The sequence below is a fragment of the Catharus ustulatus genome, chromosome 1 (genome assembly GCF_009819885.2).
Source record: "Catharus ustulatus isolate bCatUst1 chromosome 1, bCatUst1.pri.v2, whole genome shotgun sequence".
NCBI lineage: Eukaryota > Metazoa > Chordata > Aves > Passeriformes > Turdidae > Catharus > Catharus ustulatus.
The window spans coordinates 67,954,501-67,981,136 of NC_046221.1; the positions used below are offsets into that span (position 1 = coordinate 67,954,501).

Consider the following 26,636-nt stretch of genomic DNA (forward strand, 5'->3'; position numbering starts at 1 on the left):
ATAACATTACCTGAGAAAACACAAGTCAGCACAGTGTTTTTTCTGTAGTCAAATAACCATACACAGCCTTTTTTTATTTACACCTCACACACAGCGATGCTCTTTCTGTTTTCGTTTCCAGTTCCTTAGAACTGAGCTGAAAACCTGGCACTTGGCACGGTCTTCCAGCCTGAGCTCTGGAATGCCACCCAACTTACCCATGATTTGGTAGCTTTTTAGAAGTCATGATCAGAGAGAAATAATGACATGCCATACAATGTAACCAACTGTTCTGTCAGTGGTAAAACCAAACTGCGCATCAGCCATTACCAAGGGTGTAATTGCATCAGGGATAACGGGAGGGGGAGGGGAATCTGTTCCATCCCCAAATGGAGAAGAAAATGCATCTCTGCCATCTCCAACTTTCTGCCAGCTGAAAAGGGGGAGGAGGAATGGGAGAGACTGCAGCAGGACAAGTAGCAAGTCCAAGGCAGTTCTTTTCCCTTTATAGCTGGCAGTGAGCTGACAGGCTCCACATCAAAGAATGTTACACAGTTGGGTCATTTTGAGTGCTACTGCTGGGACATGAGGGAGTCTGCAGTACTGCTGCCTACAGACACTGCTTCATGCTATCCCCCTTCCCAAGCAGAGGAAGTCTGGTTTGGATCAGAGAACCAGCAGAAAGAACTTTCTTTTGTTTTGTTTTTGAGAGCAAAACTACCTCTGGTGTAGTTAGTTTGCTGTTGAGAGACCTCAAAAGGAAAGTTCAAGATAGAAAGGAGGGAAAACCACAGGCCTAGTAGGAAAGAAACAGGGTAGTTTCATCATGTGCAGGATGAACTGAAGGGGACAGCTTAAATCTCAAGGGAGTCATGAGTAAGAGGTGGCAAAGAGGAAGGTAGAGTAGTGGAGAAAGCGGAAGGAAAGGTCAGGTAGAGAACTGCAGGAGGTTCACCCCAATAATAGGCAGAAGGAGGTGAATGCAGGGAGCTGGAGTGTGTTGGTAGAAACCATCAGGCTGTACAGCCATTGAAAGTCCCAAAAGGCAACGCTGAGACAATTGGGGACTTCATAAAACTAAGCGGACAATGCAGGTGCAAGTTTCCTTGCACTTCTGAGGCACAAGCCCATCAGGCAAAGAAGGCAAAGAGCGAGCCAGGGCGAGACTTGCAAAGCACCAAGGGCAGCGTCTCCAGGAGGGATGCCAGCACCTGGCGAGGACGGACAGTGCAGAAGCCTTGTGGGGATGCACCTCCACGCTGTGCAGGGCGAGAGGGCAGCGCTCTGCGAGAGGGGAAGCTTCGAGGGGCTAAACAGAGCAGGGCAGCCGGTGCAAAGCAGGGGCAGGGGGAGCCGGTCGGCGGGCAGGGCCGGGGGAGGCCGGCGAGGTGCGAAGGCGCGGGCAGTTGGGCAGGGCCGGGCGGCGGCGCCCGGGGAGCCCGCGGGCGCTGGCAGGGGCGGAGGGCGGGGGCGGCCCCTTCCCTTCCCTCCCTGCCTCCCTCGCCGCCGGTCGCGCCGCGCCGGGCCGCCTGTCTCTCACCTGTGCCGAGGTTGAAGGAGATGCGGGCCTCGGCGAGGTAGGGGGTGTCGCTCTTGGAGCGGACGCGGCGGATGGGTCTGCGGTCGATGTCCTCCTCGGAAGATGCCGCCATTAATGTGGGCACGGTGAGCAGCGTGGCCCGGCGAGCTGGCGAGGGCGAGCGGCGGCGCGGGGCGGCCGGGCGAGGAGGGGGCGGAGGGGGAGAGAGGGGAAAGGAGGAGGGAGAGAGGCGCGGGAGGGGGAGGGGAGGACGGGGAAGGAGAGAGGGAAAGGGAGAAAGGAGCGCAGGGAGGGAGGGGGAGAGACAGGGAAAACCCGTCAAGGATCTGCGGACGGGAGCGGCCGCGGCGGCCCTGCCCGCTGCCCCTGCCGAGTCCCGCCCGCCTGCGCTGCGGGGCACGGAGCGGTGTCCCCGGGCCCGGGCCTGCCGGCCCCCGCCCCGGGCAGGGTCCGGCCCAGCGCCCTTCCCGCCCCAGGGGAGGTCCCGGCTGCGGTGCCAAGCGCCGCCGATGGGCCTGGCCGCCAGCGGTGCCGCCCCGCAGCAAGCCCGGCGCCCCGAACTGCTCACTTGTAGACCAGGGCGTCCAGAACTCACAGCACAGCAACATCAGGACTTGGTGGGACGGTCTAATGGTGCTTCCCATCATTTCCTTGCCCCCTTTCCTTGGGCAAGCCCATTAGGTAAAGCGGGATGGTGTGCCACACCTTGGCAGTTTAAAATGCCAAGGGGGCTGAGGAGCCTGCACTCAACGTTTGAAACTGACCATCGCTCCAAGCCCTCCTAAGGCTCGCCTTCCTAAGCCGCTTCGGCAGGTCTTGGAGAAAATGTGAGCATCTGCAAAAACCAGAGACTCCGTTCTCCGGCTGCAAACTGGGCTCAGTGTTTTCTGGCATCTCTGTTCCTCTGTTCAGTAATCAGCTCTTTATGTAGACGTTCTTACCCTGTGGTTTGTAGGCTGCCTGCCACATTAGGGCTCCAATTTCGGTTGGTTAGTGTAATATAAATTATTAAATATGCGATTAAAAAAAAGCAGGTAGCACAAAAGTGCTACGTAAAGTAAGAGTTAGACAGTCAAAATATGTGCCTAAGAGTGTACTAGTGTTCATGCCATTTAATTCAGGGCTTTAAAAAAGAATAACAAAACCACTGTGCTTAAAGTCACTAAGTTGTCAGCACTTCCAAAACCTTTTGTTTTGATCAACTACAATGAGAAAAAAAACCCAGGGAAGACATGTTGGGGCTCACTTAAAGGCAGTGATAGTAACACTAGTTGGTCTGAATTTTGAGGGATGGCTCTCTTACTCATTCCTGCAGAGTCAAGAAATTTCTATTAGAAATCTCTTAGTCAAGAGATTTCAATTAGTCCTATTGAGGTTTAGGATTGTGCTGCATGTTCTTCAATGGCTGTAACATTGGGTTTAGCTCAAGACTGCTGTAATCCCCTCATAAATGTTCTCAAGAGCTTTCATCTTTCTGTGTGTTTGGAATGGATAAGATATATTTTGTTTGCAAATCGGTTCTATTTTGGTGTGATCTCACTAGCTCACCCTTACTAAAAGAGGGAAAAAGTTTTAGTTAGCACTTGCCGGAGAATTTTGAAAACTATCCTTGTTCATACATATGCAGGTGCTTGTAGTTAGACAGCCTTGGCATCTTTGGATGTCTGGTAAACCACCACATCACTTGTGAACGAGGAGGTACCATCTGGTCCATCTGCATCTCAAAAAGGAAATCTTTAATTAACATCATATGCTGTTTAGGGAAGGTGTGGTCTTACCATTATCAAGGTTGAAGCAGATACGAGCTTCTTCCAAGTAAGGGGTGTCACTCTTAGACCGGAGTCTTCTGATGGGTCTCCGGTCTATGTCATCTTCAGAAGTTGCTGTCACCAGAGTGGGCACAGTGAGAAGAGTTGCCCGACGAGCTGGTAAGAAGAAATAAATGAAGATGAGAATAGGAGAACAGAGAAATAGAAAAGGAGAGAAAGAGGTAGAAAAATAATAACAATAATAAAGACTAGAAAAGAAAAGAGAAAATCACTCAATGGAAGAGATAATCTGTAGCAGGTAGTAGAACAGGCTGTTTGCTATAAGGATCTTGCCTTATATTCTACATGCTGCAGAATTTAAGGGCTGCACTGAATAATACTAAGAAAAGGTTGCTGTCTTATACCCCAAAGACACAGGTTATAGCTCTGCTGCTGCCGCAGATTGCTTGCTCTGAGTTCCTAGTTTTGCCACTAAAACAATTCTTTTCTCAACTTCTCAATAACTGCAGTCTCTTTTCCTGAATGCTGTTTTTGAGGCTGTGTTACCTGAGTAGTGGAAATACATAAGTGGTTGATTAATTTTCAGATGTAGTGGAAGCTGCACTTGGAACACAATGTGGTTATTATTCTCGACAAGATACAACTATTCCAAAACTCAGTTTCTTGTTGTCTCATCTTGGACATTTAAAAATAACAGCTAATTTTTGCTCTTGATCACTTTATGTCTTAATTTCTTAGTTGGGGAACAGGGAGAAACATAATTTTCATTCAGTATTAATTTTGTGAACATATAAATCCATTAATATTGTAAAGTATTCACAGACTTTAGTGAACCACCAATGAAAAACCCATGAGGGAAATAAGATTTCTATCCTCTGAACAGGATTTAAATGGCTTGGGGCCATGCAATCAAGGAGGAGAAAGCAAAATATTTAATACTGGCTCGTTAAGTGAGCACTGCCCGCTCCATGCACTGATGAAGCAAATGGTAGGATAGTAAAATCTGCTGTCATCATGCAATTAGAAGCCCTGCTATAATCCATTGTATAAGGAGACTGAATTAATGTTGAAGAGGCAACCTTTGTTTGGGCATTGCCTAGGTATTGCTCTGGACCTTATATCCTTGATAATGTCCTTTAAATATAGTTGTTTTATATATGAAATGTAAGTAGAGTGGCTATTGAATGCTTTGGACGCTGAGCCTATAAATTACAAATCACATAGAGAAGAGCCTCTATAAATATATTAACCTAAACTCTCCCTCTCTGAGTACGTAGATAAAGATCATCACAAATGCTAGTTGGGATGTGGCTGATCACTGAAAGCATGAGGACCATGCACAAGTACTTTCTCCTCCACCTCATATATAATTGGAAAGAGAGTTTCTGCTTGAAAGCCCATCCTTACCCATAATGTGGGCCTATTAACATTAGCCACCATGTGGATCCCTGTAAGAGCCCAGGTGCCTAAACTCTAAGTGTTTCTTGCTGTTGGGACATTTTCTAGCATACCTCAGGGCCTTTGTAAAGCATCACACTTCAAATAACTAACAATGAACTATAATTTCCCATTGGGACTGGAGAGCATGACTGTTAGTGACTAAGAGCTTATTCTGCAACCTACTAGCTGTGATTCTTTCTTTTAAAAGTTTTTAGAATTTTAAACGAGACCTGCCAATCAGTAGCTTTCAGCTAAAATCTGACTAAGGTGTTAGGTATGATAGCATATAATTAGTATGAGTTAACAAAAGCTGTCATGTTCTATTTTTCAATTTGCAGTATTATGTAGTTTACTAAACAAGTAAATCTGGGCTGCTGGAGTAGAGGTTATTTCTGGTCTAACTTACTTATTTTCTGTTTTTAAATAGATTTCTTTTAAGCTTTTGCTCATTTCTAACCTAGCATTTGAATTTGAAATAAAAGCAAAGGGCAGGAGTTGAAATTGATTTAATGGGGTCAACTGTTCAGATTAAGCTAAAGTAAACACTGCAACTAGGCTGTAAACCATTCCTCCCTTGTAATTGGAAAGTACAGTAATGAAGATAAAAGAGAATGGAAAATTTCTGCTATGGAAAATTTTGTGTACTGCATCTTCAAATTTATACTTAAGGAAGATTTATCTATATAGGAAGTTAGCGTTGTAAAAATTATCTCATAAAACAACCACGTAAAATATTTTTCTTTTAAAACTGGCATGTCCTAGCTGTAGTTAAAATCAGTGAAAGGGCACCTATACATTTCAGCTGGATCACAGCACAGAAATATATCTGAAAAAAATCCCAACACCAAACTACATATACATTTATAGTAAACAGAGAATATGAGCAGGCTTTCTATATAATTGTTTATAAATCATTTTTACCTTTTGGGTCAAAATATTGGGATCTGGCTTGTATTCATTTTGACTGCAGGTAGGTGTATGCTAGAAAATGTTTCTTGGAGTAATCATTATGTATTACTTTGACAACCGTCATTATCTACCCTTTGTGTATATTACCAAAAGGAGTTTTCAAGAATGACTGGAAATTTTAAGTAAACATTGAAAGCATTTCAGAGTAGGCTAATAAACATTAAAACATTTTGTAATAAAAAACCTAAGATCAATTCTTATGCGGCCCCAGAACTGGAAAGTATAGCTGATCACATTTTGGTATCTACTGAATAAAAACTGAATGTTTATGCCTGCCACAAATATAACTGTACACACTCTCTTCCTAATCCACAGCAGTCCTTATTTCAAAAATGACTTGCCATACATTTTTAGTGAAGCTGTCAATACATGCCCAATGTGGCTCGGGTCCATCACAGATAATCCACCAGTGTCTCTAGCTTCAGCTGCTCTCCACAAACCAGCCCAGTCTCTGGGACACACTTTTAGGAGAGAGTTTTTCAGGCAAATTAGGAAGTATCCTCTTGAAGGTCTTGGAGCAATGGAATGACATTACACTGCACATTAAGGGATTCACTTACTCTGCAAATGGATTTGAGACCAGTGTCGAAAAGCTCAATTTAAAGAGCCACTGTAACAGCATGCAGAAGGGAAATCAGCCATTTTGTTAAATTCTTTCATCTTATTTTCATTTTTCCTCATAGGCTTACACCTCAATTGGCACATTGTGGCAACGTCTTGTCTGGTATTTGTTAGAAAGGAAAAAAGTTGCTTATGAAGGGAAAAATACCTTAAAACTATAAATGCAGTAATGTGTATGATGTGACATGTTAGAACTCTCCCATTTGTCTGTCTCAAAATATTGTATGTTACTGAAGTGAACACAAGTATGTCTTTGGGAGAAGGGAAAGTAAAATATGTAAATTTTTATATTACAAGTTCAGAGGCATTTTTAACATATAATTTCAACATATTTAGTTAGATCTACAGCTGGTCCAAATTTCTGAATACTGCTTAAAATTACTGAAAACATGAAGGGGAGTTTGCAAAGAATTTTTGATGCCTTCCATTTTTTCCATTAAAATAGTTTCCCACATATTTTAAAAACAATGTTAGTGGTAATTTTTGTTTGCCAAGAACTACCTTTATGTTTTGAAGAATTTTAGCATTGTCTTTTTTAAAAAGTTGTGTTATTTAGAAAAAAATTTAATTGGAAAAATTTCAGAGGTGAAATGGCATCTTCCTAAAAATTAATTGGAGAAAACGTGGAATATTTGTATATATTTTTCCATCCACTTTTACCAACCAGCCTTTTTTAAAATAGCTCACTGGTGACACAAGTTCCCTGGTCATTTCTGACTCAATAGGGTCTTCACCTAGAAACCCTAATTTGCAGAGTAGATCTTGTCCTCAGAATGGCAAATCTTTGAAATATGATAATTTTTATTTTAGTACAAGCGAAGTGCTAAAATGTTTATTGTAGATGTCTAGATGTAGAAAGGGTATGTTTCTGATGCACAGAATCAGAAACAGCTTCAAATAACACTGAAATAGCCACAAGGGGGATGCTGGTTACATCAGAAATTTCAAAGACTTTTCTGAGGAAAACCTTGTTTCTTAGGGCAAATTTTGAACAACTTCGCAAAATACCTATGAAAATACTTTAACTGCAGTCCTACTCTTGTTGATTGAATAGGATTCTTCTTCCTCGCTGCTTTTTTTGCTGGAGAAACATATGAGATCTTACTCAGTTGTCCTTCACGCTTCTGTGGAGAAGGCTCACCATGGCATAACATATCTGCACGTAGATAATGTATGCAGAAATGTATTTTTGGCTAAATGGAAGCTTTAAAAATATGAGTTCGGGTACATTTTGATTCATCTAGCACATGATACTCCTTTTGTGCTAAAGAAACATTATTAGGCCCTGAATACTCTTCCTTAAAGAGAAACCAGGCAGTGGGTTCAAATGAATGTTTACCAGGGGGAAAAGAAATATTTTGGTCTGGTTTAATGTCACTTCACTTTATCAGTTGCATTTAAAAGAAGATGAAAGGACAACATGTGAAGGATTAGATTTGGGAAATGGAGTAGGAGTGGCAGGAGAGGCAGAGAGTGGAACATGTGGAGAACACATAATTTGTCATTTATGAAGAAAGATTTATAGGCTTGTGTCTCCCACATAAACACAGAAGCACATGCATATGGATTGCTCCATCTCTCTAAAGCAAAGCTGTTGAAATCTGTCTTGATGGACATCAGTAATCTGAAACAAAGTAGATAGACACATCCTATTCAACCACAGGCCCAAGGGCTGCAAACAACAGCACCCATGTGAAAGGATATCCACGTTTATTCACACATTCATTCTGCTGGTTTGTGGTATTTCAGTAAAAGTATGCACAATACGCCTAGCTAGCATTTTTTGTACATTTTAGGTGGAACCCGCCTGTTTCTCTGTGTCTAAAGGCACGGGCTGTTCTGAAATTCTCAATAATGGGGATATGCCAGAATAGGAGGTGGGAAAAGGATTCTAAAAAGTTTAAAAAGGATGAGAAAAAGGTTGATGTTGATCAGTTTCTTAATAGTATTTAAAGGTGGCAACATTTAATTAAGAGTGCACATTAGATGCTACTAATTCTTCTGATATTGATGTCAGTCTAGGAACTAGTCATATCACATGAATAAAAAAGACCTGGAAGCTATCATAACTTTGAAAAGATGTCAACATATTGGGTGGATTAATCATAAATTGTTGGTGGATAGAAGGACATCTAGAGTGGAATAATTCTGGATTGAGGTCTGGGGATTCTGCAGCAATATGTTTTTATAAAATACTGGACCTGATTTAATATGCAAAAGCAGAAGGAAAGTAGCAATGAAGAGTCAGCAGTGATTAAATCAAACATCTAGAATGAATCAGCACTTACTGAATTAACATAAATGAGCAAAAATGAAGCACAGTGAAATAAAATACTATGGAAACATACAATATCATAAAAATGTGGAATTAAAACTATACCTGCAAGTACTTTATTAAACCTTATGAAGGAGGATGATTTCCTGAAACCTTTTGAGCAGTCATGGCCTATGTGTCTATAAAAACTTGTTACCCCTGGCTGTATGTACTATCTTTTTATTTCCTTTTTTTTTTACTTCCTTTTTTTTATTCACTTGTTTCTGATGAATGTAAATTAATCAAGTAAATTACAGGAACGTTGCAACCAATAAAAGCATACCTAATGTAAGTATAAGTGTATCTGTAACTTATTTATAGGTACAATGCATAGCTTGAGATGAATGTTTAAGAGCGTTTTTTTCAGTCATTTAAATAGGTGCACTGTATCTTACCAAATGGCCTAGAAAGCAACTTCAAGGAATAAAGCAGAATCTTCAGAATAATTAGCACAGTTAATTTTAAGTTTGTGTGCCCTGCTGGTGTGAAAAGATATAAGACTGGAAAAGTGGATGCACAGCTCTGCAGGAAATTAGAAACTGTTTTATTGAGTCAGAAGTCATGTGAGAGCTGAACCTGAACTCCCAGCAGGGACCTGAGAGTCTCACTGTGTTGCAAAGGTAGATGCCTGCAGCCCAGAGTGGCATCCTGACAACACACTGTGCAGCCCATGCCATCAGATTGTGGTGTGGTGTTGCTAGAAGCGCCGAAAGAGGGTGAGTCGGGCTGCCTTGCATCAGGTCATGGGACAGAAAATTGCCTTGTGCTATCTGTGATGGGCAAATCCCCTTTTATGATGATACCTAAAGCCTTCAGTTGCAATGTACTGAAGCAGGAATTATTCTTCTCTCTTAGAGTTCGTCCAGGTACTCAACCCCCTTGTATACAATGGGAGGGACAGGTTTCTCAGTTCTTAATCCTGATGCAGCCTAGGCAAAAGCCAGGTACCAACAGCTCTGTGTGCACTCCCTGCAGTGTTTAGTTGGCTGTGCTCAAGGCAGGCTCTTTGATATGGTACAGCTGTTGGAGAGAGTGGTTTAAAAGGCTCTGACCAGCTTTGGAGCTTCTTGAGAAAGAAGCAAGAAACCTCAACAACTGCTTTCTCCTTGATTTTGGAGTTACACTTGCACTGTGGCCATTTGCTGAGCAAGGCTGCAGCTGTGGCTGTGGCTGGCTACATTCCTCACTGATCCACATCCAGACTGCTGACTTCATGTCCTGCTTAGGCTCATGCCTGCCTCATCATCCATGGGACTTGTCTGATGGTCTGGACTCCTGACTAAACCTGGTGACTGTCACCAGACCTGCTTGGCTTGTGTGCTGCTGTGCTTTACCTCTCACAGGTGAGGCTGCTGCCTCTGCCTGTTTTAGTGATGCTGGGTTTACTGTTACGGAGCTGCTCACTCCTGCCGCTCCTCAGTGCCTGCCTGCTCAGCTCTGTCAAATGTGAGGTCTTTATCCACCTGCCCAAAAGCATAACTTTCATATAGAACTTCAAGATCCAAGATGTTTCTCCGAAGCAGGCTACAGCCAAGATGAGATCTGCACATTTACAGCTTTGGATTACAGCTTTACCCAATTTCAGGGAAGTTACTCCCTTTTCTGAATTAGATCCTGTCTTGCCTGTTGACACACCATTCCTCTATGCAAACAAGTGCTATTAAGCTCTATCTTTCACTCAAGTTCACTGCCTAGGCTTTCATAATCAGTATAGAGGCAAGATTTATATTAACCCAAGGAAGATGTCTAAGATTAGGTGAACCCTGCTTTTAAAATTACTTTTTTCTGATACATGCCAAGCTAGTTAGAACTCTCAGGTGGAAACATCTTCATTGAGGTCACCTAAGGGATAAGTGAGCTAAATCCTATTCCAGGCCACATTATATGCTTCTAGCCCTTGCAGCTGAAAGCCATGATAAATATGTATTTAGAATACATTTGCAGTTAAGAATAACCAGTATCTTCCAGACACTTCAGAGGGAGAAGGCTCTTTTGAAAATGAAAGTCCATCTTCATGCTTAGATTTCAGATTCAGGCTTTCCAAGGGCAAGAAGCTGGATCCAAGGGATCACAGTCCATTCTTTCCTGTTTCTGATTTGCAGATGCGTCACCAGGCATTACGCACTTGGCAAGGACATCCCACCAGCTCCTAGATTCCAACATACAGTATAGAAGAGACAGTCAGGAGGGCTGCGGAGCTTAGGATATTTCTGGCTTGTGTTTGAAGACTACAGCCAGCTGGCTTCATTTACCAAGCTTTCTAAATCTAGCTAATCCTACTGCCAGATCCAGCTTTTGTGACTTTTCCATCCCTCCTGCTTCATTTTCCTTGAAGGAAACAGGGAACAGCTGTTTGAACAGCAGATACAATCTGAATGGGCAAGCATTTCTCTGCTCTGTGCTCAGCCCTTGGAAGTGAGGTGATGGCTGCTCCTGCAAAGGAGAGGATGGGAGAGGTGGCAGCTCATAAAGTAACACCTCTCCCCTCCTACCCTGAAACAGCAAAGGCAGTTTGCATTTTTCTGCAGGAGTAGGGACAAGGTGTGGGCGTTAGTGCAGGCAGCAAGGCATAGAGAAGTAGTGGGTTAGGTGCTGGAGGATAAAGCCCTGTCTCAGTCTATTTGTTGAGGTCAGAGTACCACATAAGACCCCAGGGCAGATAGAATTTGATGTCATCAGTCTTATTCTTTGCCTTCTCTTCCACCCACAAGGAATGGCTACAAATGAGAATGAGTGCTTTATAGCTGCGATTTGTAACATTGTCATGTCATTAATGTGAAAACAAGGGAAAGAGTTTCTTCTCAATCTGGAGTACTAAAGGCCAGAGATCATCAAATCTCACCGAACAGTTGAGTGGGTCATAACCCCCATTCTACGTTTCATAAAGAGAGCACTTTGTAATGCAATAGCTAATAATATAGCTATTGGACTAATAACACATATACAGTTTTCTGATGTTGTTTCTAATTAAATGGCAGAATACTGTAGTCTTCTTTCACTCAGTTCTTATTGCAGTTTTAATGCCTACACACATGCTGTTTGATAGTGTGATTTGCTAATAGCATCATGGTATTATATCAACATCAAATAGTTACTTGCAATCCCATTAGGCAGATCTGTTGACAATGCTTTCTTGCAGACCTTTTATTCAGTTCCATACTAGCTACTTGAGCTATGCTATTTATTGCGGATGAGTGCCTCACATTCAATGTGTTTTGGGGGTGGTTTCAGAAAGTTAAAGCTAATGCAGTTAGCCTGTTTCTCAGAAGGTGGAGAAGGAAAGAAATATATTGGTTTTGCCCATGTTTGGAGATATCATGTCATTATCTCATATAGAAGTGCTTGTTTTTTTGAAGACAGCCTTAAAATTTGGCATAAGGTGCAAGGCCAACAGAGCTGTATAGCAGAGCTACTTAAGCAGCATGAATGCACACTCAATAGGTCTGAGTTCCTTGTTCTGTACTGGGGGTAAAGGGATATTTAGAAGTTTGGGACTAACAATAGTGATAAAGGCATTTACTACAGAAAAGTTTGATGGTTAGAATTCTTCCAGAGGTTATTTTTCAGCCTGCTGAAGCCATCTGTGGTACCTCAGAGAGGCTCAGTGGAAGCCTCCTGAAACTTCTCTCTGCACAGGCCACATTTCATCTCACATCCTATTGCCACTGCAGCTGTTCATCCGTTCTTCCCCTCAAGCACCTCTCCTGTTGTCAGGGGACTGCTGTGTTGCAGCATTTGAGAATGTAAAGCAGAAGCATTGTCTCTTCTGTGCTCAGAGCAATTTCCCTGCTGGCACTCAGCTTGTTGGAGAGCAGCTGACCCCAAGCACAGAAATATGAAGAGAGAGGAGGTTACTAGAGTTTGGGGAAGGGGTGTCACCTCAAGCCTGTAGAGGTAAGAGATGCAAAGGGCAGGAGTTGGGAAATGCAGTAAAAAGAGCAACGAGAAAGATGAAAAGTAGAAGGGAACAGAGCCTAAGTGCAGCATAGCTTTTCTATCAATGTTTCCAGCTGTGGAGGTAGTTAGAGTCTGGGACACTGGTGCACAGGGGAAACATGTAATTGGTGACTCTAAACATTCAGAAGCAGGGGAACAAAAAAATCTCCAAATCTCAGTTCCAGTTCCTATTTGTTTTGGCCAAGGGGTAGAAGTCCACTTGACAGATCTAGAGGTCAGCCCCCTGTTGATGACATTTGTATCAAGGAGTACAGTTCTGCATAATGGATTTTTTCTTTGTTTTGGATTTAATGACTGAGCGATACAAGCATTTCTATACATGCTAACAATATTCATTTCTCCAAGTATGGGTAAGATAATGTTTTTTCAATCTTACCTGCTTGGAAATAGTTACAGTGAAGGTAATCTGCACAACCCTTACTAGTCACCTTGTGCACATGACTGTAATAGACTTCCATTGCATGAACAGATATTCTTTCTTCCACAGTTGCCTCTGTCTGTTGCAGGGCACAGAGCATTGGGATGCTATTGATAATTTGCTATAGTTCGTAAAGCATTGAGATGTATATTCCTGAATTTTAGTTTCAGTGGAATACAAATGGTTTGTTCCCATAGAGATATCACAGAATGGTTATGGTTGGAAAGGATTGCAGTAGGTCATCTAGTCCAACCTCTCTGCTCACAGGATTGGAGAACATATTTCAATATTACTTCTGTAGCAATGGCCAGGTGTTTGTTGCATTATAGAGATGGAGAAGAAACCCATCAAAATCAGTTATTGCCCTCAGCTGTTTTTTTCCCTGGTTTCATGGTGCTTAGTATTTACTTCTCTTGTTCAATGCAGGAAGCTGTGTTGTGACAAGAAAGGCTTTCTGCAACTGGTACAGATGAAAATGTATCACAACAACTAAGCAGCTAAGCAACACAGCAAGTTTTAGGCAGCAGCACCTTAGCTGTGACAAAGGTCAGAAGTGGTACTGCTCCCCTTGTATCCTGGGATGGTGGCATCCCGTGGGTGGATTACATCTGGGAGAATTGCCTCCAGAGGGAAGGCCAAACTCTGTTGTCCAGACTTTGCATTTGATTAGCAACCAATGAAATAATAGTGGAAGAAAAAAGGATCCCATTTTCAAAAAACAGGCAGTATGTAGAAACAAAAATGGCTGATAGAGTTACTTGGCTCTTATAGTTTCCTTGAATTTAATACGGTGTTTAAAGTTTAACAAAAAAAAACCAAAACCAAACAAACATAAAAACAAACCCAAAAACCCCTTGTCTCTGAAATTGCAAGTTTTCTCCAAATATAGAGCTAGTGAGAAAAATGTGAACTGACTTTACCAAAAATATCATCTATGTCGTGAACAAGTCTCAACTACATTAAAGCAGTGGGATCTTGGTTACCCTTCCCCTCTCACCCTGCAGCTGCTCTGTGGGGGCCAGCATTTCACAGGGGACAACTCAGACCAGTGAGAGCTGCTGTTTGCACAACGTGTGTGGGGCTGCCTCAGGGTTTTCCTAAACCAGTTTTTCCTGAATAACATCACCTTAGGATCCTGTCAGCACTGAGAAGACAAAGAGGAAGGGAAAGGACACCACAGGCTCACTCAGCAAGCTGCAGGCCATTGCTGTCTCCTCTGTCTCATCCATTTGTGTTCTGCAACACCAGAACCTGGATCTTGGAAGCTCTTTTTTCTTCTGCAGGGCACTCAACAGCTCTCACAGCTCTTTCTTATCCTCTGAGAGGGCAGATCAACCCCACCATTACTTTTCTTTTAGTCCCTTTTAAAGACCATGCATTTTTAAGGACCTGTGCCCTCTCAATCCTTATGTTGGTCACTGGCCCCTATCTGGCCCTATACATTTTAACTGTACAGTTAAACAGTCATTTTCTGAGTCAGTGCCAGAGTTTCTTACCTTGGGCTCCTTGACTATAAAATAGTCTGTGAGCAGACTCGACATCCAAAAAGTAGTCCATTTTGAAGGTGCTTTCTGTTTGTGTACAATACTCCGGTATGAACGATCAGTCAGATTCCTAGAAAAGATTATAGAGATGTCAGAGAAAAAAGCTGGTGGGTTTCTTTGTGGAAAGAACTGTGTAGGCAGTCACTAAAGTACTTCATCTGGCATATTAGGGTCAAAGTATTTTCAAGTCACTCTTCATAGAACTTCATATGCATCCTTTTCTATTTTAGAATGTTTGATTCAAACCCTTGTCTAAAGACAAAAAAGAGAAGTGCTACTGCAGTATTAGCAAGATTCCTAGCATCTTCCTAGTACAATCACCTGTATTCTAGTCTCAGTCTCCATTTCTTAAGACACATACTTAGATTCATTTTAGTTACATTTGCTCTTAAAAAGAAAATCAGAAAAGCTCAGGACAGGGACTTCCTTTAGCCAGATTCCCAGCCAGTGCCTCCAAGTAGATATTGCTATAACAGACTACATTAAAGACTGCATTCTTGCCACTTATGCCAAAACACTGTACTAGAAAAGAAGACACAATATTCTGGATATTTCACTCCACCTAAATGGACCAGAAGCCAACCTTGCCTTCCCTCTCTCCTCCTGCTGACCAGAAGTAGCAACAGAACATTCCACCATCAGTTTTAAAATATTTTGTAAGAGCAATCATTAAGAAATGGTAGGCTACTCCTAGCGCTGTTTTGTAGCTAAGGTTCATATTTTTGGCATCCTTTCGAATCTCAGATCTGCCTAGATCCTAGATTACAGCTCTCCAAGATGTACACTGAATTGTGTTTGCCTATGCCCGGCAGAGTTCCTGAAAAGATATTGTGACCCTTCTCCAGCTTCATTACTACCTTCTGCATTTTATTATACTCTTAAAAAGTCACATTAAAAAACAAGATTTGCAGAAAACACACAATCCTGTTGTCTCACCCACACCACAGTTCACCTCAGCATACAATCATAAGCATGCAAACAACTCTGAACTGTATTTTAAGACAGACGGACAAAAATACCTCTAGTCTTTTTCCATGCAAACCTAACAAAAAGGTTTGGAGCAGGGAGTCTGACTCTTGCTTGAAGTAATTCCTTTAATTTTGCTGTGAAAAATCAGGAAACCAAGTTTCCAAAGCTTTACCTTTTTCCTTTGATTCAGTTCTCATCAATCAACGTGCAGTCCTTTTAAAATTCGGAAGTCTGTCCTGATGAGAAAACTTTTTACGTTCCCCAGCAATTCACTTTACTGTAGAACTCCCAAACCAGAAATGATACTTACTGCAGAGTATCAAGGGCAATCTGGCAGTGCTGTAAGCTCCAGTAGTTTCAAGGAGGGTTTCTTTGATCTTACTAAATGTCCCCAGCGTAAGCAAACAATTTTGATTGTTTGATTGGAACTCTGATGAATAATGCATAACGTCAACTGGACTTCCTTTATCAGATAAAAATGGCCAGGAGATGTTGTTACTTAGCAACAGGAGGTGACACTACGTTCATCTCCCCCACTCCCCCTCGCCCTTCGTACTAAAAAATTAAGCCCCTGGTTTTGATTTGATAAAAACTTTCCCAAGGAAAAAAAAAAATCTATATCAAGTTTCCTTAAGAATTTGTTTTACACATCGATCTTCCTTGTTTCCTATCATATTCTGAGATATTTTCAATGTTTCATAATGATTAAATTTAAACATAACATTGTGTCTTATCTAATAATTTGCTTTCACTAAGTAAAATACCTACTTACTCCATCATTTACCACAAGGGTAATGAGATTGTTTTGCTATGAATATAATGCAAATAACATCTTGAGAAGAGATTCATTTCTTATCTGGTACTGCTTGTTGGACAAGGCAGACAGAAAAAGCAACACACAAAATGTTCCAGTGATCCTATGAAATATATAGAATATTGAGAAACCTTTCCTTTTACAGAATTCCTACTTTAAGCAATTCATTCATTCTTGAAGGAGCTCTAACATCTGATATAAGCATTCTCAAGGAATCGTTGCATTTCTGCTTAAGACACAGCCTTTTACAAAATACACAATGTAGCTTTTTTTAGGAAATGCACATTGACAAAAAGCCAAAGCACTGAAAGATTTAAAAAATAAATAAATCAGACGCAGAAGTACTTACCAGTGTTACTGACCTCTTTCCATCCTACAGTCATGGAATAAGACTAAGCAAATGCAACCCAGTCTGTGAGCCAGAAAGAACAGCTTCTAATTTTCACTTCAACCTCGAAATCAAGAGTACTGAATAGAGAAAGGTGACGGATCTGCTGTTTTATATTATGATGAAATGAAAGCTCTTAGCACAGATCTGAGTAGAACTGCTTTTTTTTTTATACTACATTAGCCTGCTAATTTGAGGAAAGTGAAAGGCTTTGTTTTACTGTCTTTTATCTGTTCTCTTTGCTACCCCCACAATTTAATTTGCATTTAAAATTATTCTTATGTCTCCACTGCACTCCAAGGTATGGAGCATTTTCTAATCACGATGAATGTTCAGTGTGGTTTTTTTGTGCAATGCCACTTTTATTCTGAGCCAGAAACATGGTGAGTAATTATAATTGCCAGCTATTTTCTAGAATGAAATACAGAGTGGTTGTCTGATGCAGTTTTTGATTTTTCCTTCATTTAGCAGTACATTGCAACCAACTACTCAGTCAAAGCATCAGTAAAAATATAAATCAAAGAGCACAGTGTCATGGCATGATAGGTTAAACATGCATATCCATAGACTGTGAAAGCAGAATATATTTCTACTGAGATATTTTCAATTATAATTTGCCTTTTAAAAGTTTAAAAGTGAACTTGAATAGCTAATAAACTGAAATATAGCAGTTATCTCTTTGTGGCTTCCAGCTGCTCTAGTTCAGCATTACTGAAGCTGTACATAGTTTGGAATCCTGATCAAGTCAGGCACTACGGTCAAGAAGGGCCATGCTATCAGGTTGCATGGGCATCCCTCACAAGAAGATCAGGACCCTGCTTTTTACAACAGGTCTTTGAGAAGTTCCCCAAGGCATTTTTGGATGTGAGTAAGAAGTTGAAGAAGGCAGTGATAAAATGATCCCTTGATAAATTTAAACTCAGGAGTGCTGGTCAAGAGAAGTGTCAATAAGCAGTCAGACCTAGTCTTCCTAGTTTTGCAGATATTTTACTCAAAAGGTCAGTATAAACTCCTTCTGAAATCCATTACCAGCAAACATTACTGGTGCTCAAAACCGTGGGTTTTCAAAGATTGGATTTTCTTTTCAATACCAGAAAACTGTATCAAGAAGCATAGGATTTTTTGTTTGTTTGTTTGTTTTTAAGAAGAAATCCAAGAAGATTAATAAACCCTCAGAGCACAGAGTTTTGGTTTTTTTTTGCAACAGGCAAGAAAGTAAGAATCCCCATAAAGAGACTACTACATGGTTTCCCATTCCTAAGACTTATATTATTTTCCAGAGCATACAGGCAGCATCAAAGATAAGGAGAAGGTACATGAACTCCAAGTAGAGTCTGGTATGGCTGTTCCTACACTGGCACTCCACTAAATATAGTTGGATTGAGTAGGTGTCTCACTGTACCACCTTAGTGGTAGATCTGGTTTACCAAATTCTGTTCCTGTTTTCAGAGATATGACAAATATTTTCATTCCAAAACACAAATTAAAGCAAAAGCAATCAACAAGAACACTGCAATCTGCTTCCTTTGCATTTTGGAGAGTTGGTAGCACCTCCATCTTTGCATTTTGGAGGGTTTGTATTTGCCACGGTGACTACTGAACAATAGCTGTATAGCTATATAGCTGTATATCTGTTCCTCCAAGCTGGTCTCTGATAATAATTGGATCCATTATCTTATGGAACAAGGACCAGTTCCCTGTTTAGCCCAGCTGGCTTTGTTTAACATAAAACCAGGAAAAAGAAGAAAGGCTGGCAGCACAGAGCTTCTGAAGGAAAATGGAAGACAGGAACATCACTCACTCCAAGGACTGTATCTACTTGTTTGCCAGCCATATGGAATACTTTTGGTTTTTCCTCTGGATACCATCTCTCAGTCAGAAGGAAACGGAAAAAACTACATGCTTGCAGGCTGGAGAATGTTTAATAGCACCTATCCTTTAGCCTTTGATGTATCCTCCTGATCCTCTTTGCTATGTCTCTTTCAATATGCATTGTCATCTTCAACCATGTGAAGTCATTGAAATCACCAGCAGCCTCTCTACTGACCATTGCAAGATCATCCATCTTTATACTTCCATCCATCTCAGGGATTTAGGGTTTATTTTAAATTATAGTGCAGCATTTCTGACAACTGCTAAGAGCTTTTTCTGGCTAGGGAGCACTTAGCAACAAGAAAGGTAACAACGCCTATATATTTATATGCTTCTGTAGCATTCAGCACCATGAGGGAAATCCTTGCCTGCCTGATTAGAAAATCTCTAGGATGGAAGTGTGGGCTCAGATTTGACCCATAGTCCAAGAGGAGCTCAACCCTCAGAAACAGAAACCCAGTACATGCAGTTCATTTGAAAAGCCTACACATCTAGAGGAGTGTGCAGGTGAAACAGATCTGTTTTAAGCATAATCCCCAGACCAGGCTTCACATATCCCTGAGCTCAGTGGGAAAGCTCTGCTCAGCTCTTGTGCTAAAGCACAGTTCATTGAGGTGTGTACTCTGACTTAGTTTCCAAATAACAGCAAGGCATCTCAGGGGACAGGACAGGGAAGGGCAGCAGTGGTCAGAACCAAAAACTGTACTCTCTAGCTCTCTGTTTTTCCTGTGCTCTGTCAAGGCCTGAAGCCAAACTTGCAAAACATCTGCTATTGACTGGACCTCGTATCAGCACAGATCCCTGTTTAGGATAACACGTGAAGTGATTTTGTAACACACACAGGTATCTATTTAGGACTAGACAGAGACTGGATTCCTTGTGAGCTAGACCATAATACCAACCAATAGAACTCTGCTAAAGAAATACTTGGAAAAAGCCTGCCACACTTAGGAAAAATCTGAAGCCAAAATTCCTCATCATGAGCTTTAGTAACCTACTACATCACATTTGACTTTTTCCCAAATTAAAAAAAGGAAGCCAACAAAAAACCCTCCCAAATCTCAAGAGGAACGTAATTGAACACTTGGCATTTAAAAGGAGTGAAAAAGGAGTGAGTAGCCTTCTGGTTCTCTAACAGTCAGATACATGTAGGCATTGGGCTGAGGTTTTTTCCTACCCTGAACTCTCTATTGAGAACATAACTGTTAGTGTAATGACTCAGAGTCTTGAAAAAAGAGTCTGCTGCTGACAAACACTAATATTAACCTGAAAGAAAGTGGGAGAGAGAATGTAATGTGTGACTGAAGAAGTGTAGGCAAGGTGATTATTACAGAGAGTTGTTTCCTGAGGGATACATTCAGAATAAAGGAAGAATATAAAAGTTTAAGCCCCTAAGCTGTGAAGAATGGACTTTTTAAAATTATAATTATTAGTCTTGTACTTAGATATGTTAAAAAGAGAGGATTACTACCAAAATTAGGACACAAATATGTTCTCTATTTCTTATTTGTAATGCAAGACAGAAATTATGATTCACATAACAAACAGCACAAGACAAAAATATTCAAATGAGGTTTACAAATTTTTTGTAGGGATAGAGACTAACATTGATGCTTTCAGAAATTTCTATGAATTTTTTGCAACTCCATTTTGGGATCCTTAGGCTGAAACCACATAGGAATTTAAAGAGAGATGCCCAGAGAAAGGTGCTTCCACTGCTACAGTAATAACTTTTAATGCCATAAAAGTTATCAATATCCAGAAACAATAAAGATAATGTAAAGGTAGCTCTGGCTCTTGAGATCAGTGGAAGGTTTGGGCAGTGCTTTCATAGCATCAGGGTCACATTCTTGTTATTTAGGTCCAAAGTAAGAACTGCATGGGATTCCAGTGCAGGAGAGATGAGCTTGAAAGGAAGCAGCTCCAGCATGCGTCATGAACAAGAATTTCAAGAAGTTGCAAGTTGAGAAAATCTTTAAAGTGCTGTCATTGAGAACAAAGGTTAGCTATCCTGCATAGTAAAAGTCTATTCTAAGATGATGTATGGCAGTTTGATACGCCTTCATTTGAGGGAGGAGAAGTTGAAGTCGTAATTATATGATAAACAGGGAAGAGAGAATTTGGGAGAGCACGTATGTTAAAGTCTAATCTTCTAGTCCTTATACAGGCAGAAATTCTTCTGCTTTAATAGACCTTCATCATTTTCCTCAATTATATGACCAGATTGTTTTTTTCCTACAACCAACTACACAGAAATGGGAGAAAAGAAACTTTCTCTCGCTCTCTCCCACAGGTGACTTGGTGGAAGTAGTGAATAAAAGAGCTATCCGTGGCAAGGAAAGTGGAGGAAACTAGTAAAAAAGGTGATTTGGATAAGCCTACTTCGCTGCCCCACCGGCATTCCGCAGTTAAGAAGGTGGGGCATTACTTTTAACTTCCTGCTTACTTTCCAAGGAATTCTGGCAAAGGAACTTGAAAAGGATCTAAATCAGCTGCTGGAAACAAAGACAACAAAATCATCCATCCTTCTGGGATTGAGCAGCTTGATCTTGAGCTTGAGCTATCCCCCTGCACAAGATAGTGTGGCTGGCCATATATGTAAAAGAAAATGCCTTTATTTTGCACTAATACTGGTGCTATCTCAGTCTTAACCTTCCTTGGAAGAAAGGGAAAAACTAGCACTGGGAAACTGGAAACAGCTGCATACTTACAGTCCCCTGATGGCATTTAAGAAATTGCACCTAAAGCAGATCATTCATAAGCCTGGTTTTAGTTGGTTAGTGGTTTAAATGGGATAAACAATTCCAGAGTAACTGAGCAGCTGGACATAAATACAGTAACATGATTACATTCAATAAAAATTTGAGACTTGCATTCTGGCTAGAACAAAACCAAATAACCTTTTGCCATCTGCCTTTATGTAAGGCAAAGACATAACTATGAAGTATTAATGAATCTACAAGGTGTAGTTCTCAAATAACACAATTTTATTTAACATTCATAGGGCACTGCGCATACAGAGATAAATAATACACATCAATGCCAGTCTTGGAATAATTTACCGTAAAATCATAGAATGGTTTGGTTGGAATGGACCTTAAATATCATTTAGTTCCAAGCCCCCTTCCATGTGCAGAACACCTTTCAATAAATCAGGTTGCTCAGAGTTGCATCCAACCTTGCTTTGAACGTTTCCAGAGATAGGTCCTCCACATCCAGTGCCTCTCACCCTCACAGTAGTGTCTAATCTAAACCTCCTCTCTTTAAGTTAAAAACCAATTCCCCCTGTCCTATCACTACATGCCCTTGTAAGAAGTCCCTCTGCATCTCTCCTGCGGGCTCCCTTTAGTAATGGAATGTTCAGACATCTCTCTGGGGCCTTCTCTTCTCCAGGCTGAACAACCCCAGCTCTCTCAGCCTGTCTTCAAAAGAGGAGTGTTCCAGCCCACTCAGCATCTTGCTGGCTGTCCTCTGGATTTGCTCCAACGTGTCCTTCTTATGTGGGGCACTCCCAACCTCCTTTCCTGTTTTCATGCTCTGTTATCCCCCAAAAATTGCATCATTTTGTCATACTGTTTGGTCTATGGTTTTTAAGATTAACCTCCCTGGTAAGACAGATCAACAATGGGAGCTTCAGGGAAAGCAGCCACCTGTCTTATGTTTCCTATCTTATGTTGCTCTGGAGCTACTGAGGAGCTGTATCTTTCACAATGGGGATATTTACGGAATTGTAATGAAACAGGTGACTATAACTGAAAAAAATTACCCAGATATCTTGAGAACTCCTGGACAAATATTACTGTACCTCACTATTAAAGTTATTCCAAAGCTTACCTGTACGTTTCACTTAGTTTGGATGCAATTCTTTTAATGTGCACAAGGTGAGTATTTTATATATGTAAGTATATGCAATTACATATTGCTGTGTTCTCCATGCTTTTTTGAAGAATTCAATCCTGCATAATACAGGTCTAAGCAAGGTCAAAAGTGACAAGTGTGATAACAAGCCAGAGGAACCTAATTCTTTCTTTCTTAATTATAGTGAAACCGTAGTGCAGTCAATTTCCTTCTGTCTGATATCAAAAGTATAGCTCAAAAGAGGAATATGTATTCCAGCTACATGTTCCATTAGCATGATGGGGGCTACACGAGTTCTCCTGTCTCTTCAGACATGACTTTCTGCCCACATCCTCCTCCTCCTTCACCATACACGGCAGGCTCAGGAGAGTACTTAAAACTTCATGTTGTTCGTGATTTTAAAGAATTTCTTTTTGCCTTTGAGCAATTCTTCTTTGCACCTTCAGCAGGAATTTGTAGGACTAATACCAAATTTGCATTGCATTATGGAAGAGCTAATGCAGATCCTCTTTTCCAGTTTCTGTGTGAAGAGATCTTTTGATGGAACATCAGACAGGAGAACATTTCTAAAACACTACAGACATGGACAGTCCAGTGTTTCATGTTGGTTGCACTTGTTTTCAGTCAACCCTGTTGCAAAGAAAAATTGAGCATTTCTTTTGTTGCCAAGTTTTACTAGTTATTAGAGACATTAGGGCCACATCAGTGAGGTGTATCCCCATGAACTGACACAACAGAGTGTCTGGCAGACTACAAAAAACATCCCTGACAAATGACATTTCACCATCTATGAGTGGTCTTCTCAAAAAATCATTCAGTGTTTGCTCAGTGCTCCACAGGGTGATGAGTAATACTAATAAAACATTGCCCCTGGGAGAATGAAGAAATAAGGTACTTGTGGCACAGCATAAAAGTCACCTTTAAAAAAACAATTTCATGGTACTTCTTAAAAACTTACTAAAAATCAATGGAAACTGAACTTAGATTATAGTTATTGTAGCTGTCTCAGTTTCAATCCTTATGAAGCAGATTCTTCTCTTATGGACTACCTTCTGAAGCACAAATTTGCATTATTTAGCCTCTTGATTGACTCTCATCTGCACATTGTGTAGTAGTAGTTTCTGAAGCATTTACATTTTTCAGTTAGCTAAGCCAGCAAGTGTCTCTTTTATGGCACGCACACATACCATCCACACAAAATTTCCAGGGACCTGAATGCCAGCTAACTGCACAGTTGGCATCCTACTTCATATCCTACTTCTGGTCATGCTTGGCATGAACAACCGCTTTAACATCGGATGGCTGCAGGCTTAAAAATCATGCCAAGATATGTGACCTGCATCTCTGAGCTTTCTGACACAATCACATGGAAGTTCAAATCGTAACTGTAAATCCAGGGCTTGCTTTCAGTTGATTTCCAGTAGTTGAGCCAAGGGGGTGTTAGTGAGCAAATCAGAGCACTTGATCTGACAAGCAGGTCTCATACCAGTCCTGTTGTCATTGGAGTGTGCGCAGCAGTAACTGTGGGACGGGTTACTATTGCAGCAGATCTGCAGACACTGCCCAGGAGGAGGGCTTGTGGTAATAGGTGCTGTGTTGCACAAAAAAAGGTAAATGGGAAGCTCTGAGCAGCTGTGGAATTACAGCCCTGAAGCTACAAAGATGCATTTTTTGTAAGGGTCAGTGTCTCTGCAGAGGTGAAGGTGATGCGTGGTCTGTTAATGTAGACGCCAAGCATCTTTTTTGAGAAATATGATTTTAATATTTCCCTCTCCCCTATAAAAGTATCCCAAGGTAATAATAACAATAAAACCCCCTCCCCTCAGTGTTTTCTTTTTAAACACATCAAGCATCAGAAAAGCTGTCATTTCAGACCAACTTCTGCCCATCCCTATGGCAACTAATGGAAGCATTTAATACCATATATACAAAATGTAATTTGCTCCCCCGCCATCTCTAGTTATACCCTTCTTTTTATGCTAAAATTGCTCCATGACGCCTACAATGTTTGGAAAATGCTTTTGAAGTGACATGCATCAGAGGTTCAACGTCACTGAAAAAAGCTCAAGTGACCAATTAAAAAAATATTGATTTTGAAAAAGCAATTTGGAAATTAGCAAAGACCAAAAATATCTTGTCTGAACAGCCACATTTGTAGTCTTGGAATGCCCAGTATTAAAACTTAAAATGTCTTTGGAAAAGAAGGAGGGAGAGGAGAAATCAAGCACTGATTATCAAACCAGAAAAGTGACAGTGTTTAATATTTTTGCAGGCTCCAATCCCTGTCATAGAAATAGCTTTTAAAGTTATGAAGCAGTCTCTGGAAAATCCACCCTCTGCCTAGCCCCTTATAGCTTTAGAAGGTACTTAAAGCCAACTTGAACTCAGGGCTTAAAATATTGAAATAAAAATAATGAAAAGATAGAAGTAATATGGATTTCTTTAATCTCCTTTTCAGAAGGGAGGGATGTATCCATTGCTTACAGCTCTGTGTTATGAAGAGTTCTCTGTTCTTTAACAGAGAACACGCTTACAGTTATTTAGTTGTCCAGATCATTTGACTTCTCTATTCTTTATAGCTTTTATCTATACCTGTTTCACAGGTCAGCACCATACAGTAAAATCATTGTTAAATGCAAGGATACTAGGTAATAACTTCATTCTGTTACTTCCTTTGAAATAGTCAGATGCACACAAAAACCCATCTCAATTTCAAGTAGGCCAGCTTTAAAGAGATATATGAAACTATTTTTGTAAAATGTAAACATATAGATCCACGTATAAATTTATAAATTCTTAGATAAATGAGTCAGGCAAGAAGAAAGCTATTGTGTGCTAATACACTGTCTCTATCACTGTTACAACAATAACAGAAACTCCCAGGTTATCAGAATGTCTCCCAGGTATCTCAAGTAGTGATTCCAATTGTGTAAGTGATCCACTTCATTAAACTCAAGAGACAGGGTAGCTCTGCTGTTGCCTGAGCTCTTATACCCTTTATTATAGTGCTCTGCATTTAAGAGGTCTTGCAACAATCACCAGTTGACAAGGACAGGTATCACCTACAGGCTAGGCTTTATAGAAAATAATACATTTAGAGAAAACTTTAAAAGTTATGCAGTCTTATGCCTCTTAGAGATGCCCAGCATGAGGAAGAAAGTGAGGAGCACCAATTTACTTAGGATAATGCTTTTTATTTCTTTTGGAATTATAGAACCATTAAGGTTGGAAAATACCTCCAAGATCATTGAGTCCAACCTTTGACTGAACACCACCACTCCAAAAAAACCATAGCACTACGTGCCATGTCTGGATGTTTCTTGAACACCTCCAGGGATGGTGACCCTACCACTTCCCTGGAAATCTCTTCCAGTGCTTTACCACCATTTTAGTGAAGAAATTTTTCCTCATGTCCAACCTAAACCTTCCCTGGTGGAGCTGAAGGTCATTTCTTCTTCTGTTGCTATAGGCCTGGTAGAAGAGACTGACACCCACCTTGCTACAACCTCCTTTCAAGCAGTTGTGGAGAGCAATAAGGTGTCCTCAGGCCTCCATTTCTTCAGGCTAAACAACCCGAACTCCCTCAAAAAGAATGTGCAAAGGAAACAAATTCTGCAAAAGAGGTAAGTGGGCACAGCAGCATTACAACGGTGACTAAAGCCAGACAGTGCCAGCTGCTTCCTCTAAATCATCTCTCTTTTCACATTCCTTGTGCTAGTCCTTTGGCAGGCGTAGACCATTGGCAAATACCTGTAGCCTTCTATCATGGTTCAATTAGATGAAGGTCTAACCAGAAACATTTCCAGTAAAGGACCTGCTTAGACAGTATTTCAGGGATTGGACCTTGCAAAGGCATGGCCAATTCCTTTTAACTTTAGTGTCTATCTGGAACTATAAGTGGTGGGTTGGTAGAAATAGCAATGTGTCAAAAAGGAATAGGATAGAGTCTAGAGAAAAGAAGAGACAATTGCTATATGGAGTGAATATTGCAGCATACTATAAAACCCTGCCTGTAACCCTGTGGTATGGGTTTTTCCATATATTTCTTATTTGGCTTGTATTCTTCACCTGTGTAGGTACAGGAATATAAGAAGTTCATTCCAAGCTGTGTAATGCACAGATTAAAACAATCTCTGTTTTGAAACAGGTTCTAAACTGAAACTCACCAACTGTAGCAAGGATTT

At 40.9% G+C, this 26,636-nt stretch overlaps 1 protein-coding gene and 1 long non-coding RNA gene across 10 annotated transcripts in view; one reads left to right on the plus strand and one right to left on the minus strand.

The window, feature by feature from the left end:
* The window catches only part of PHACTR1 (phosphatase and actin regulator 1), a 303,608-nt gene extending 286,823 nt beyond the window's left edge, over positions 1 to 16,785 (minus strand). The window contains exons 1-4 of one of the 4 annotated variants that reach the window (XM_033071845.2): positions 16,684 to 16,785; positions 14,504 to 14,621; positions 3,298 to 3,444; positions 1,520 to 1,666 (exon numbers count right to left, since the gene is read on the minus strand). In XM_033071845.2, coding sequence (XP_032927736.1) covers positions 1,520 to 1,666; positions 3,298 to 3,444; positions 14,504 to 14,564 — 355 coding nt within the window. In that variant the 5' untranslated portion in view covers positions 14,565 to 14,621; positions 16,684 to 16,785. Of the gene's footprint in view, positions 1 to 1,519; positions 1,667 to 3,297; positions 3,445 to 14,503; positions 14,622 to 15,692; positions 15,777 to 15,830; positions 15,927 to 16,683 lie in introns of those variants that run through there. The other 3 variants (XM_033071811.2, XM_033071816.2, XM_042779772.1) reach the window with 3 other exon arrangements.
* The window catches only part of LOC117002582, a 73,101-nt gene continuing 48,026 nt past the window's right edge, over positions 1,562 to 26,636 (plus strand). For 5 of the 6 annotated variants that reach the window (XR_004419309.1, XR_004419310.2, XR_004419308.1 and 2 more), the window contains exons 1-2: positions 1,562 to 1,644; positions 25,922 to 26,075. This is a non-coding gene — a long non-coding RNA (uncharacterized LOC117002582). Of the gene's footprint in view, positions 1,645 to 20,887; positions 21,011 to 25,921; positions 26,076 to 26,636 lie in introns of all 6 variants that reach the window. The other variant, XR_004419315.1, reaches the window with a different exon arrangement.